At 30.5% G+C, this 17255-nt stretch overlaps 1 protein-coding gene across 1 annotated transcript; it reads right to left on the bottom strand.

Moving 5' to 3' along the window:
* Positions 1-13836: 13836 nt before the first annotated feature.
* On the bottom strand, positions 13837-17060 carry LOC141713525 (uncharacterized). Its single transcript, XM_074516986.1, has 2 exons — positions 16386-17060; positions 13837-14782 (listed from the first exon to the last, which is right to left on the bottom strand). Exons 1-2 carry the CDS (start codon positions 16962-16964, stop codon positions 14006-14008), a joined length of 1356 nt encoding a protein of 451 aa, XP_074373087.1. The 5' UTR covers positions 16965-17060; the 3' UTR covers positions 13837-14005.
* Between the last annotated feature and the right edge of the window lie 195 nt (positions 17061-17255).

Raw genomic sequence — 17255 nt, 5'->3', positions numbered from 1 at the left:
CATTCTTAATTTTAATATTCTCAACGTTCTCAATGACTGAACATTTGACCTTGTGAACAGCCTTGACAAATTTCTGTTTAGGCTTAGGCACAAATGTCTCCTTTCTAGCTTTAGGAGGACTAGCAGTCTTAGACCTATCATGCTTTCTATTATTCACATGCTGACGAGGAGTAGTCTTATCATTAGAAACATGCTTACCATTAAAATAAGCAAACATCAGATTAAAAACACAAGACATACAATCAGGAACACCACATGCTTTATGAGAAGGATTAACAATAGGCAACTTATGCATGATAGACATGGCATTTGTGTTATCCAACTCATGTGTGTCTGAGTTAGTCTCAGTTGCTTTCACAACCTTGACTGGAACTTTTGACACACTTGACTTGGAGACAGCTTTCTCATTAGCATTATCTTCAGCACGGATTTCTTCTTGAATAATAAAAGAGGTCTCATCAAATGGTTCAGCAATTGATTCTTTATAGAGGGGTTCATCAACACCCTTAAGCACATGTGGTACTTCCATGCCTTTAGCACATACATGAGAAGGGGAGTTTATGCCTAATTTTCCAATAGCAGCATTGTAATCATAACCTATACCAGATGTTTGATTAACAGCTTGCTTATTGTAAAACTCTTTGGACTTCGAACAAGAATTAAAGTAAGCTTTAACCTTAGCCTCAAGACCGGTGATCTTGTCTTTGAAAATAGTTTCGAGTTGTCTATAACAGTCAACTCTATTCTCTAGAAAAGATACTTGTTCTTTTAATTTATCTTGATTAATGTGCACAAGTCTTAATTCATTGACCTCTTTCTCAAGGTCTTTGATTTGTTGATTTAACAATTCATTATCACGACGAGCACAATCTAAGGAACCTCCTAGATGATAAACTAATTCAGCATCAGTAAATTTTACCTCTTTTCTTGACGATGAGGTGTTTGCATCACTAGCCATGAGAGCAAGATTCTCAACTTCTTCATCTTCACTGTCAGTATCATCCCAGCTTCTTCCCTTTGCCAGGTAAGCCCTTTCAGATTTACTCTTTTGATTAGAATCGTAAGAGTTCTTCCTTGCTTGTTTTGGCTTCCTGCATTCTGTGGCAAAGTGTCCCAACTCATTACAGTTGAAGCATCGAATGGTGCTTCGATCAACCATCCCTGTTTTATACCCACCACTGCTGGTGTTAGAGGATGAAGATCCACCTTTCTGGAATCTGTTGTAGTTGGACTTGTACTTGAACTTGGGATTCCTTTTGAATCTGACATTTGAGAATCTCTTGACAATCAGGGCCATTGACTCATCCTCCAATTGCTCCAGTTCTTCCAAGGAATAATAATCATCTCCTGATTGATTTGTAGTAGGAGAATCAAATTCTGCTACTATCACATTATCTTCAACCTTGGAAGACTGTACCATTCTTTCTGACTGTTGAGATTGTTGTTGATAATGTGGTTGTTGTTGTTGTTCATCAGCTACTAGAGCAGTAGACGTGCTGACCACTCTTCCTTTCCCGTAAACTTCCTTCTGCTGAATCTGCTCCAACTCATAAGTCTTTAACACACCATAGAGCCTTTCCAAAGAAATCTCACTCAGATCTCTTGCTTCTCTTATGGCAGTGATTCTATGTTCGAGATGAGTTGGCAGTGTTAAAAGGAACTTTTTGTTGACCTCCCTGATGGAGTAGTATTTACCATTAATGTTCAGGTTGTTGATCAATGCATTGTACCTCTCAAACACTTCAGTGATTCCTTCCCCTGGATTGGATTTAAAGTATTCATACTCAGAGGTTAGGATTTCTAGTTTGTTCTCCCTAACTTCCTCTGTGCCTTCATTAATAATCTCAATAGTTTCCCAGATATGTTTGGAATCTTTACAATTCATCACATGTCTATTCATCAAGGGATTAAGGGAATCTACTAAAATTAGTTGAAGGCTAGCATCCAGGGAGGCTTCTTCTATTTCAGCAGGAGAGAAATCCTCAGGATCTTTCACATAAGTTCTCGCTTTGGTGATCACCACATCATTTTCTATTACCTCTGGTTCAATAACCATAGGAATTTTTGGACCCTTCTTTAACACTTGCAAATATTTGGGATTAGCCACTTGTAAAAACAGTAGCATCTTCTTCTTCCACATAACAGAATTTTCTTTATCGAAAAGTGGAATTTTAACGATTCCAACTTTTTGTGAAGTCATTATGAATTTTTTGAATGAATAAAAATTCAAAGAGTTGAAAAATCACAAAAGTCTAGGATCTTGATTGGTTCGTTAATCAGAAGGCTCTGATACCAATTGTTAGGTCCCAATTTGTTTGTAGAAGGGGGGTTGAATGCAAACAATACCGTTTAATCGAATAAAATGCGGAATAAAAATGTGAAACAAAATTCAAGTTAAATAAAACTTTTATTAAACTTGAAAGGTGTTACAACTACGGTATCGGTTACAAGGGATTAATCTCAAATCAATTATTACAAATCTAGAATAAATTCGACATGAACTTTTTCTATTTTTGCAATTAAAAGATCAAATGCTAAATGCGATTTGAGATTAAGTTCTACGGATTTTAATCCGCTAGATTGATACACAAGAACAAGATAAATAATTCTAGTGGATTGGATTTAACTTTTCAATCTAGAATTTTGATCTTGAATAAAGCAGATGAAAAATAAAATGTTGAGCCTTTGTTTTCTGCTGAGTTCTTGACTTGTGTTTTTGTTGAATTATTGCATGATGTCTTCTGCTGTGTTTCTGTTTGTTTAAGTAAACAAAACCATCTAGTTTACTCAGCAAGACTTTCGGCAAGACAATCAAATGAACTGGTATGACAATCCATTTGAACTGGTAGGACTTTCGGTGAGACTATCCTTTTGAACTAGCAAGACAATCCCAATAGCTAGCAAGACAATCAGAATGAACTAGCAAGACTTTCGGTATGACTATCAATTGTCATACCGATTGTCATAGTAGTTCAAATTAAAATTGTCTTACTGAATTATTAATAGATTTTAATCTAATAATAATTCTGAAAATCCTTAAAATTAATTCTGAATTAATTAATCAATTAATTCAATTAATCAATAAATTAATCTTTGCAGATATAATTTATTTTCTTAATTAAATTATATGACTTAATTAATTAATAGAGAATTAATATTAATCTTGAGCAGCAACCATTCTTCTGAAAATCTTCTGAAAATTACTGTCAAGTATGAATCAATTCCACCACTTCAATGTTGACACTCGATGTACTGTCTGGTTCATGAGTGACTAACTTCCGTGACGTTTCTTCAAGTCTTGACCTTGATACTCTTGATTTTCTTCAGACTAAATCCTTGTAATTAATTGATACCCTGACGAGATCTCTGTCACTTGATTAAATCCACAATCCTGATTTATATCACTGAGCCTTGATCAATTTCTTGAGCTTCTTCCAGTGAATTAAGTCTTCAAGTCTGTAGATGAATAATGTTTCTTAACCCTTTGACAGATGTTACTATATGAGATCTCTCTGACGATAGATCCACTATTTACTTATTACATTCTTATTTGAGTGGAGTTAAATCCTCGAATATACAAATAGGCTATGTCATATGTCTTTCAACATATGAGGAAGGCACTTCACAAACAATGAGTTTTAAACTAGAAACATATAAAAAAATACAAGATGAAAACGAAGAAATATCTGTTAAAAAGATATTTAAAACGGGATGGTTTGAAAGGCATAAAAAATTAGATATATAGCACAAAAATATGAAAATATAATAGAAACCACTAGCGTAAATGGAAGAGCAAAAATTAATTTAATAACTGATGAGATCATAAAAAGAGAATTAAGAAAATTATCAATTAAAAAAGCAAAAAAAATATAGAAATTTACAATAAAAGCATATTTTCAAAGAAATATAGATACACCAATACAAATATACATATTAGATGATAGAATACTAGGAAATCTACAAGATGCCTTAATATCAGTAGTAAAAGGAAATTTAATATATCAAAAATTATAATTTACTGTACAACCAGATTTTAGTATATCACTAAAAGATGAGCATAAAGACTTGGCTTTAACTTTATATTATAAATAAATGGTATAATAATGCCAACAGGAAGTAAAGTAATAAGTATTGAAACAAAGATGATATATGCATTAACGGGAAATCATCATGTAACTAAACAAAATGATTTAAATATTCTAGTACCAAAAATGTATCAAGAAATTTTAGAACAAATTGAACATAAAGAAAATTCAAGAACAACAATACTAGAAGAAATTTATATGGATTTTAATAACAGAACAATGCCAACGTCAAATAAAATAATTTCAAGAATAGATGTATCCAGATTAAGTTTTAGAAAAGAATCAATAATATCTAGATATTTAAGTTTTAGAGAACAACCAATCATGTCAAGACAATATAGTTTACCTAAAATTATAAATTTAATAGATGTGAAAACTGATAGATTAAAAATTAAATTAATAATATTCGAAGGAATTATAACAAAAGATTGTATAGCTGAAATAAATACACGAGTTGTTAAAAGTTTTATACACATAAGTAAAATTGATGAAAATAACTGTTGCATAATAGAACCACAAACTTATAATTATCCTGAAAATGAGAGAGACGCTATAATTACTAAAAGTATAAATTTAAGATTTTAACTACAAGATTTAGAGTATAACATAAATATAGGAGTTATAGAAGATGATAGTTCTAATGAATTATTATTATTATTAGGAAGTGACTTTCTAACAATGATAAATTATAAAATTAATAATAAAGACATTGAAATAAATGACCAAGGAAAATCCGATTTATTAATAAAATATGAATACACATGAAAAAATAGAAAATAAAAAACATAAATTACAAAAAATAAAAGACGCTCTAAAAGAAGGTATATATTCACAAATAAAATATTTAGAATATAGTGAAAAAGAAATAAAATTAGAAAAAGACATAAAAGAATTAGAAAAACAAAGTTCAAAAACTGAAAAAATATGGATAGATATGGGAAATGGATGGAAAAAACGAATTAATAAATCTAACTAATGAAAAGAGAAATGGATGGAAAAAATGAACTAATAAAACTGTCTAATGAAAAAATAGAAGCTTTATGGGAATAAATCATAATAAAAGAAAAAATTCAAAACATGACATTAGTAATGAATGAGATTAAAAAGGATCAAACTCAAACAAGACAAATAATAAGAGAAGAATTAACTAATCTATGGAATGCATCTGAAATACCAACATTTAAAATAATATTAGAAAAATTAACTAATCTAGAAGATGAAAAACCAAAAAATAAATAAATGATAAAAGAAGATATCACATAAACACCAGAAATTGTGGCTATAAATGCTTCAAAGAGAACTAAATGACCTATTATGATAGATATTAGTAAAATGAAACCCGTTATACCAGAATTTGTAGATAAAACATTAGACAGATTATCTTTGCTACATAAAAAAGGAAAATTCTAATGGACAAACAAGAGCATAATGTAATAACATTTCTTAAAAATCATGGAAATGAACTACAAGAAAAAGAAAGATATAAATATGAACCAATGAAAAAAGAATCAAAAAATTTAGATAATATAGAACAGGAAAAAATAGAATACATACAATTAAAGTTTAAAAAACAGGAACAAGAATTGAAAAGATTAAAAGTAGAAAATAGCAAACTCAAATTAAATACTAATGAAGAATGGTTTGACAAGTATAAAAAATATAAAAACAAATATGAAAATATTAAAAAAGATTTGAAAAAACTAAAAGAGAACTAAAACAAACGAAAAAAGAATTACATCAGGAAGTAGAGAAAATCAAAAGAAATTTAGAAATATTAAGAGAAGAAATCAAAAAAAATAAAGAAAAAGAAAAAATTACTGAAAGTACAAGTAACTCGGATACTTCGAGTAATAGTGTCAGTTCTAATGAAAAATTAATAAATTTTATAGAAGAATTTGAAAATGAAGATAAATCAGAAATAGAAAAAGAAAACAATCAAATAATGCAAGCCTTAAGAAAAATGAAAAATGTGAATGCTATCATAAAAGAAGAACCACAAAGTGACAATCAAGATGAGTATAACGAATCTATAGATACTGAAATGAAAACTATAAATAAAGACGCTGATAATTACCTAGAAGAAGAATTAACAGATTTTAATTTAGAAGTAATAACAAGAAGTAGTAATAAAATACCTAAATATATACCAATTAGACATCATGCATAATCTAAAGAATTTGTAGGATCTATGTCACAAGGTGTTAACCTTAATGGATATTTCTTAGATTTAGATAATGTCTACGAAGAACAAGGAATTAGTAGAAGGATTACAGATTGGAATCTAGGAACTTATATATCACTAATGAGTTCCACACATACTGATGATTTAGATTATACTTATGATTTAATATCCAAAACATTAATAGGAAAAGTAGCATTTTGGATAGAATCTATAGCATACCAATTGAAAATAGAAGTAATGCGTAATGCAGGAGACTGGAAATCTATGTTACAAATATTTGATATGATACTGAAAAGAGAATTTTTAGGAGAACCATGGATAGTAGCTAGAGATCAAGTATTGGTAGAAAGAAAAATAGAAATAATAATGAATTTAAATAACATGAAATGTTGTAAAATAAATAAACTACCTGAATATACAATAAGTTTTACTAAATTCTTTTATGAAGCTAGGTTTCAACCCGAAGAAAGCCTAATCTACCAACAACTATATTATGATCATCTTCCAAAACCATATAATAATGAAATAACAAAAGAATATAATAATTTAGAACCAAGAAAAAATACTTTAGGAGAAAGAATAAGAGTATTAAGAGGATATCTTATCAGAAAATGCGAAGAATACCGAGTTCAACAAACGGTTAAAAAGGATAAAAAATTAGGATTAAGAGAAATATGTGGTTTTACTGAAAGAAGATTAGTATTTGGATGTGATGATGAAAGGAGAGAAAAACCAAATAAGAGATATAAGAAAAAATACATAAAAAGATTTGATTAAAGACAAAACTACAATCGGAACAACAATCCATATTATAACAAATATAAAAGAAGAAAGTTCAGAAAATTCAGAAATAATTCTGGCACGAGGAAAAGATTTAGGAATAGAAAAAAATTTAGAAGAAAACCATTTAATAAAGGAAAAGAAAAATTGAGTGAATGCAAATGTTGGAATTATAATGAAAATGGACATTATGCAAATAAATGCCCTAAATTAAAAGATAATGGAATAAAATATATAAATACATTACAGTTTATAATGAATCTGGAACAAATAAAAGAAGATATTGATAACTGGTATGAATACGAAGAGTTTTATGTTAGTGAAACTGATAAAGATAGTGGATCGGAATCTTTAATTTATAATTCTTCAAGTGAAAGTTATTCAGATTAATGGTAGCTATTTACATAGAAGCTTATGTAGAACATAAACCTGGAAAATTAATAAAACAAAAAATATTTATAGATAGCGGAGCAGACTTATGCTTGGCAAGAGAAGAAGTATTAACCTCGCATAAATGGAAAATCTAAAATACATAGAACTAAAGTAACATGATTTAATGAATAAAGAAAAGAATTAGATACAATAGCTGAAAACATGAGAATAGTATTAAATAAAACAATATTTAAATTACCTTTAATTTATCAAGAAAATAAAATGAAGCAACCAATATTATTAGGAAATAATTTTTTAGATCATTTTAAGACATAAGTTGTAACTTCTAATACTTTAAGTTTGCAAACACCTTGTAATAAATGGATAATATTAAAAAGAATAATGCCTATAAACACATTAGGTATAAATAACTTGATAATAAGTAGAAACAATAATCTACAAGAATTATCGGAAAAATATCATAATTTACTAAAATCAAATTTTGGAGAAAATCCAGTGCAATTATGGGATAAAGAAAAAATATATGCTGAGGTGAAATTGATAAGTCCAAACGATATAATCAGATCAAAACCTATTAGATATAGCCCAACAGACCAAAAAGAATTTGATATCCAAATAAATGAATTATTAAAACTAAAAATAATACAAGAAAGTAAAAGTCCACATAATAGTCCAGCTTTTTTAGTAAGAAAACACGGTGAACAAAAAAGTGGCAAGGCTAGAATGGTAATAGAATATAGAGAATTAAATAAAAAGACTATATTTGATGGATATTTCTTACCATATAAAAGAAATCTTATTAATAGACTCGGAAATAAAAAATGGTTTAGTAAATTTGACTGTAAAAGTGGATTTTGGCAAATTAAGTTGACCGAAGAATCTAGACCTTTAACAACTTTTAGTGCACCGCAAGGACATTATGAATGGATAGTATTACCCTTTGGATTAAAAAATGCTCCACAAATATTTCAGAGAAGAATGGACCAAGTTTTAAAAAAATTAATAGATTTTTGCATCGTATATGTAGACGATATACTGATATATAGTGACACTTTAGAATGCCATATAAAACACCTAGAACATTTTATAACAACCGTAAAACAACATGGGATACTACTTTCTGAAAAGAAATCAGAAGTCTTTAAAAATAAAATAGAATATCTAGGATATATAATAGATAAAGATGGATTAAAATTACAAAACCATATAGTTTCAAAAATATAAAATTTTAAAGATAAACTAGAAAATAAGAAAGAAGTCCAACAATTTTTAGGAATAATTAATTATGCAGCAGATCATATAAAAAATTTACCACAATTAAGGAAACCCTTACAAGAATCAACAAAAAATAAACCTTTTGAGTGGAAAGAAGAACATGATAAAGTTGTTAAAACTCTTAAAGAAAAGGTCAGTAATTTACCAAAACATAAGATACCAATAGAAACAGATAAATTAGAACTTTATACTGATACTAGTGATATAGGATGGGGAGCTGTACGAAAATAATGATATTGACAATGAAAACCCTCTTATATGTGGTTATGCAGGAGGAACCTGGAAACCAAATGAACTAAACTATCATATAAATGAAAAATAATTATTGACAGTAAAATTCGGAATTAAAAAATTTCATTATCATTTGTTACCAGTAAAGTTTATAGTTAGAACAGACAATATTCAAGTAAAGGCTTTTATTACAAACAAAATAGATTTGTTGCCAGAACTAAATAGAAGAAAAAAATGGTAGTCATTTTTCTGTTGTTATGATTTTATTGTTAAAAACATATCCGGTACTAAAAATGTTCTAGCTGATTTTCTTAGCAGGTACAAGTATGACGACTAACAACTTTGATGTGTATATCAGTGATGTTACAAAAATTATTACAAAAAAGCATGAAGATATAGCCCAAAAATATGAAACAATCGTCCAGTTAGACAAAGACATCAAGATTTTAGTTCAAGAAAATACACATCTTCTGAAACAGTTATCAGATGCTATAAAAGACAAACAAACAGTGAAAACTCTACAAAACCCACTTGCACCCTCTACCAAACTACAAACTTTTACATCTAAACTTGCAATTATGTCTTCTTCTTTAAACTCACATGAAACATCTCCACCTATTTCCATGAGTGCCAGAGTTAAATTCTCATCTGAGATCATAACAGCATACAAAAAAAAAATATGAAATATTATGACTATAAGTCAAATGATCAGATAGTACGAGGCATTAAAATAAGTAAATATCCAAGATATTTATGCCAAATAAATGCAAACCCAGATGTGGTAGAAAAGCTATTTACCTATGGATTTATTGATAAAATATTAATTGATGACACATTATATATCATTTCAAAATTACCTACAGTAATTGTGGAATCCACAAAAGCCTACATGAAATCCATGGGAAACGGAATTTATGGAATCCAGATATTTGATGCTTCAATAGATTTGGTGGGAAAGCCTATAGTCATATGTCAAATGTTCAAGACTGGAAAGATACCAGTAAGTGGATACAATGCAAATTTGAAACTACCTATCCCATGTAATTTAGAAAATTTCCAAGAATGGATTTCTATAAAAAGAGCAATTGGTCTTATAACCTTAAAAATCAAGATACAAGACATGTTGAGAGCAAGAAAAGCTAATATTATTGGATCAAGTCGAGGAGGACAAGCTGAAGAAATTATTACTCTATATTATGACAATGAAGCTTTGTCCCAAGATACTATCGAGCTTGAAAGACTGCATGACAAAATTATTAATCTACAACACACACATGCAAAAGAAACCATAGAACAATATCACATTTTAACAAGTCCAGGAAAGAGACCAGTGATCAGTGTCAGTACAAATAATACAAATAATTTCACTATTAAGATAAAAGGAGAAAAATGTACTGATCCATTCCAATAGTAAATATATTACAAGCCTAATGTAGTTTTACTACAAAAAGCCCATCAATAATACCATATTATAGCCCAATGTAGTTTAACTACAAAAGGCCCAACATGTTACTACTTTACAAGCCCAAAAATTTCAAAGAAAGAAGAAAAAATGCAAGCTTGAAGAAAGGAAAGCAAAAGACTACAAAAAACAAGTTGGAAATGCTGAAATGATAGAAGACAAAAAGAAAAAGGCAAGTTTATGACAATGACCGACAGATATAAGACATAAAGGAGGATAGCATGCTGGAAGACCACAAGAAAAAAATAATGAAATAGTATACTACTGTATCAATAATGAAGAGGATTTCTATATAAGGAGCCTCATTGTAACAAAGAAGAACATCTGCTATTTGCTGTAAAAATCTTCAGTTTCATATATCTCTCATGCGTAGCTAAACACTTCTCTTTTCCATAATTTCAGTCAAGCACAATATCATAAAATCAGAAAGGTTTCATTATGAAATTATATTTAGTATTTATTAGTTTAGAAAATATTATCTTAAAACAGCATTTTGGAGAAGTCTGTTGAGTACTCCTAGCGCCTAGGCCAATATCTCACAGCTGATGCAAGAAAAGGAAACAAGGAGCCATGGTGAGTTGAGAGCTCCGGTGATCTAAAATTCTGTTACAAGGTAAATATTCTAAACTAATAAATTACTATTTATAATTTTTGATAAAGTGATTATTTTTGAGATTATGATATTAGAATTGGTTAGAAATTATGAAAAATTTAAATTAAAAAATGAATTTAATTTTACTTAATATTCTGTGCAGTTACAAAATACAATCTATATTGCTTCCCTCCTTAGGGTTAATAGATGATGAGATCCTAATATTTAAAAATTTTAGTATGCTTAGAAAAATAGTTAATGTGGTTAATTTCTTATATTATAAAATTTTATTATTTCAAAAAAGTTTTGTAATGTAAAAGAATGCGAGGAACTTCCTGTTCCGAAACGAAAATTGTATAAAATTGAGTGAAACGAACCGAGGAGAATTCATTTGTAACGATATAAGTGCTATAATCCTGTTTGTCCAAGAAAAAAGAAAAAAAATCCAGTCTAAGAAAAAAGGAGAGGAAGGATAGGATACCTCATTTTCGGATACCTCATTTTGACAAGGTCTTTTCATGGACAGAGAGAAGTGACTGCAAGATGCAGCACGTACAAACATGACACCATATACAATCTTACTTTAGAGCTGGAGAATCCTTGCTCTAAATTAACTTGCTTTGTATGCATTAATGTTAAAAACCTGGTATCCTTGCGTACTTTCTTGATCAGGATTATATAATAGAATTTCAATTAAGTTAAATTAATTATAAATTATATATAATATCAAATATATATCTTATAAATTACTATTAAATAAGAATATAAAATTAAATATAATAAAATATATCCAATTTTTATTTCAATTAATATTTTCGATTAATCACCAATTTTTCGATTAGTCCTAAATCGATCATCTGTTCCGGTTCCAGATTTTCATTAATTATATATGCGGCGGTCCTGCAGTGATCCATGAAGATGTTGAGTAGATGTACATGAAATGGAAGTTAGGGCAGGAATAATTGGCGTGGCCCATTTGCAGAGGGATCTCCCGTTTTTAATAGATGTATATATAATAATAGATTTCGGAAATCAAAATTTAAAATTAATCGGTTAAAATATTGATTAGGATTTATCTATAGATTGTAGGATTATCAGAATTCAAAATTGATTGAATCAATATTTTAATAACATTTTGTATATCAACCTTATTTATGATAAAATTTATCAAATATAATTTTTTTTATAACGATTAATCATATTTTGTAAAAAAACAAATGGTAAAAAATATTTAATTTTTTCTTAGAAATTGAGCGACTTTTAAACCATTAATTTAATATGTAATTTATGAACAAGAATGCTCCCTTAAAAAGGTAAATATCAAACTAACTTTTTTTTATTATGTTTTTGGGATTTTTAAATGAACTCAAAATATTTGTAGAAATATGGTTATATAATTTATAAATAATAATCTATTTATTTATCACTTATAATTTATAAGTCATTTTTTTTATTTTAAGTGATAAATTAGGAGACACAAAATAGTCAAACTAACATCAAATATCCAAGTTTGTCAGAAAAATATATATCAAATATCCAAAAGCCCAAAATAAGGCCCAAAAGCCCAAAATAAACGAAATTGTTCTATTATTAAGTTTATATTTATACTCTTTATTGGCTAAACATTTTATCGGCTCTTAGCGTGTATATAAGGAAGTTACAGTTAGTCTTCGACAGGAGGCCGTTTGTTTGAAATAATTAATTGATGTGCAAAGTGCAAACACATTTTTAAGGGACTTAGACTTAATCGTCTATATAATATAATTTTTTTTAAAAAATTTCTTGTAATCACAAGAAAAAAAGCTCTTAATCTCACAATTCTGAAGCAAATGGTCCAAAATATCACAAATTAGGAAATGACCCTTGCTATTACACACAAACGCAACTAAAACTTATGTTTTTCGAACAACTAAAATTATTGATTTTGTTAATGGTTCTTGAACTGGGCCTGCAGAAATTTTGAAGGTAACGCATGTTTTTCATGCGTTATTTATTTTGGAAACCCATGTTTATCAGATTACACTATGAACGCATCTTTTAGATATGTTTTCAAAATTTTGCTTGTTTAAATTTATAGTATATTCTAAAATTCATATTAACATAAATAAAAAAATAAGTTTTGTAAAAACGTAAATAAAATATATATTTTTAAGTAATAAAAGAGCTATTTTTCCGAATTATACGAATTTGGGCCATGTTTTATAAAATTGTGATAGAAAGGACAAATAGCGTAATCACAATGTCACATGCTTGGGACATTTGCGGGAAACTTGGACAAAGTAGTTTTTAATATGTAGTTAGTAGTACAATTTTTAACTCCGCCGCGAAGCCTGAGATTCATGCAAACAATTTTCCAGGAGCAGAGCAGGTAATTATGTGAAGGGACAAATTTCATTAGAAGATTTCAATGTAGTAAAATTCTATGAGAAATAAGCTGAATACCTCTATTCTGCGATAAAAAAGTAGCTGTATAGCACAGATCTTTAAGTTCTAGATTCATATACATCTGTATCCCTGCAGTAAAACCAGAATGAGTCCCAAGGTTTACTTTTTAGCCCCAATGCCAAAATAATCAGGATCCTGTATTCCTCTGGGATCTGCAATAGTTCAATTCGAGTCGGAGGAAGACCACTTCTCCTATCGAAAGTCCTCATTTTAATGCAGCATATGAGCCTACAAGATCATGTACACAAGACTAGTATCACAAGTAAGGACATAATGATCGAAATCTGATGAGCAAGTCTGCAATAGATTTTTTTTATTATTAATATTGAATTTTCGATCACCCTGCGCCTAATGATAATATAGAATTTGTTTGTAACAAGCATAACATAGCTGATTTCCTATATTGAGTATATTCCACAATTAAAGATGAATGTTTCTCTGCTTCACTGATCTTTGCTCAATCTCAACTATACCCCTTTTCCCTATCCACAGCCCTTAATAAGCTAAACCTAATCAATTTATGTTTAGTTACCGAAGTAACTCTGTAATGTAGTAGTATGTCATGACTTCATTGTCAGCCCCAACTCGCAAATTTCTGACGACGGTGGAGCTTCCCAGATTGCTGCACGCTGCTTCATATTTTCAAAGTTTGCAACACAGTCCTTCACTTTTAAGACTTCAACTCTCTTCCTCACTGCTGCCAACTTCTTTCCTGCAGTTTTATCAAACAATCTCTGCCATCCAGTTTCCCACTCCCCGCTAGCATTACAGAGATTCATTGTGTTATTAGCCCACTCTGTCCAGCTCCAACCCCTGTCAAGCACACTCATCACATTGCCCACGCACGGCCCAGAACAAACTGATGTGCATGGCCTGCACTTTGCACCACTGAGTGGTCCGTGGCTTGATAAAGCTGCAACAGGAACTCCATAACGTGATGGCGGATATTCATAGCGGCGATCAGTGACAATGCAGAATGGGAGGCGTTTGAAGGAGAAGGGGATGTTATTGGTTGTGAGCTGAGCCTTGAAGGATCGTTCTGAGTTGAGTTGGTAAAAGCCAGAGGCGTTGAGTTGAGGGATCAGAGAAAGGCGAGAAAGAGCGATGACAGACGAGTTATAATCACCAACTCCGAAACGGTCATTAAGGCCACCGTATGAGGAGCCTGGTGGAATCACATACCGGGACTTGATGAAATTATCAGGGCTCAGTGGAGCGGACCAGTAGCCATCAACTCGGGTTCGGACTATCCAGTCATAAGTGAAGTTGTTTAGGGCCTGATAAGAATTGATCATGGTGAGGCATCCTTCTACCAGATGAAAGTACTGCAGCAGTCCCTGAGAAAATAGAATGAATTAGTAACGGGTATTTTGTTTAACTGACAGAATGATGATCGAATTTGAGTTCATTTTAAAACCGGATAGTCTCTCACTACTAAAATTTTCTCGGATCCTCGTTAAATTTACAATTATGTCCCCAGAATTGAAAAACAGAAATAACATTAAATCTATTAGTGATAACATAAGCAATCATTCTCTCTTAATTTTAACGTCTAAGCCAAACAGGTTAAATCTAAACAAATGAGTTAGGCTGCCAAATCCAAACAACCTCTTTTACACTTTATTTCTTGACAAATATAATATAATAATACTGCTATTGCTATCTAAACATTGTAAAATAATGCTGCTAAAACAATATCGAGGTATTTCTTATGAAAGAACACGAGACCGTAAATATTCCTATTTCTGCACAAGTCAAACATTCTTCACTTCAGTGTACAGGATGACTATTTAATTTAAAACCATGTCAAATGGTATTCAAGCAGAAACCAAACAAAACGTATTCATATATCCCGTTTATTGCAGGTCTTGTCACGCTAAAATAGTATTCGATCATATTAGTTGTAAAACACAATTGCAGTGAGTTTCAAAAGTTTAACAAATCCAGAACAATCAATCATATGTATCCCATGAGCAGTGAGTACCTACCATAAGCATGCATGCCACAAACACCTGCCAACATTATCAGTACACTAACCAGACTGGACCTACATCTCTCCACTTACATTCTTCAGTGAGTAAATAATGTAAGGGAGCATAAAGTAAAATCTTCAAACGTGCTTTGTACTTATGAACAAGGCCTGTCTTCTACATTTATGATTCTGGTAACATCTTCTCCGTAATTTAATTAAATTAATAGAAAAGTTAAGTTTCATCTGGCCCCCAAATTTGGATAAAATGTCATAATCAAATTCAATTAAAAGGCCAACTAACTCTACCAAAATTATAACGCCACCCCATAATCACTTCTACAAATCAAGTGCAAGCAACCACTATCTACCCTCTCATCCACATCATAGCTACTTCCACAAGTAATTTCCCCTTCTTCCGTCTTTATATTTTTCACCAATTTTAAAAATCAAAGTTTTTATAAAAAATTGAAACACGACATAAAAACGAAACGAAAAGGTAAGCCTGAAATGCGTATAGTTTGGTTTAATCACAAGGCCTCCTGAAAACGAAAACTCATCCTTACAATGAATCGACAAAAGACAGATAAGATAAACCTCATCTTCTTCTCATTGGCCAAACCAATTGCAAACAAATCAGCCTATGTCTACTTTTAAGCATTACGTTTCATTTCTTCTCACCGGTATTGCACTTGCACCAAACAATTCCATTTTTAAAAAACTCACATTAATTATTTTTTAATGTCAATTTTAATTACATCTAACAACAAACTAACAAACACAATCTAACTAACATTAATATTATTATTAATTTTTTAGATATGTTACTGGTTCCGATACAAAGTTATTTTCCGGAAAACAACGGAGCCTGAACGTCGAGAAATTCGAAAAGAGCAATCTATACTGTTATATTAAAATCGAAACATTAAAAATTTGATTGTTTTTCATCGGTGTACCAGTAAAAATTATACCTGAATACCATTAGGTGAGTTAGCCGCAGTCAAAACTCGGACCTGCGCCTCAGTCTCCGGAACCTTCTCCTGTTTAAAAATCTTAACACCAGCAATTCTCGGCGCGTTTTTCAAAATCGACAACTTATACGAGTTCTGATCCACCGGACTATGCAAAAAAAGATCAGAACTCGGATAAACCTTCAATATCTTCTCCACAATCGACTCACCGGTCAGCTCGAACCGTCTCGCACCTCCAACTAAACAAACCGCGATCCTCGACCTGTCTAACTCGGCCTTAACTCTCTCGTCTCTCTTCTTTTTCAAATTCTCTACATAGTTCACGTAGGGATGAGTCCACAACGAGTCATGAACACGTTCATGACTCGTCGTGGAGTTAGTGAATATAGAGAGAGAGACGAGAGAGGTTGTTGTGGAGAGAGAGAGAAACACGATGAGAGAGAGAGGGAGGAGGATTAAAAGAAGAAAACGCCATTCAAGATCGATGAGCTTTCGAGTTATTTGCACCAATAGTTTTTGCGGATTTTTCAACATCATCATCATTGTCATTGTTCTTCTGTGATTATTATTATTCATCATGTATTGGTTCTGTGTTTGAATATTGAATATAGGAGGAAGATGAGCTTGGTTTTAATTAGCTTGCTTTAACCGCGGTAATCACCAGCTAATCACAGATTTATACAACTATGCAACTTTTTTTAGTTTTTTTTCTTTTTGATTTATATTGTGGATTTAAAGGAGAGGTACTTTAAGTGTCTTTTTAGCATTTTTCCTTAAATAATAAGATATTGACTTTTATTTTCAACTAAAAGTAAAACAGTCTTGCTTATTAATAGGAATTTTTGGCTTATTAATGGGAGTTTTTATTTA

The sequence above is a fragment of the Apium graveolens genome, chromosome 3 (genome assembly GCF_009905375.1).
Source record: "Apium graveolens cultivar Ventura chromosome 3, ASM990537v1, whole genome shotgun sequence".
In the NCBI taxonomy this organism is placed as follows: domain Eukaryota; kingdom Viridiplantae; phylum Streptophyta; class Magnoliopsida; order Apiales; family Apiaceae; genus Apium; species Apium graveolens.
The sequence above is the reverse complement of the archived record's forward strand: the minus strand, read 5'-3'. Positions and strand labels throughout refer to the sequence as shown.

Excerpts from the sequence above, each read along its gene's own strand:
- LOC141713525 (XM_074516986.1), bottom strand. The coding sequence starts at position 16,964 with ATGATGAATAATAATAATCACAGAAGAACAATGACAATGATGATGATG. Across the intron at positions 14,783-16,385 it reads ACTCACCTAATGGTATTCAG|GGACTGCTGCAGTACTTTCA; the intron begins GTATAATTTTTA and ends CTATTTTCTCAG.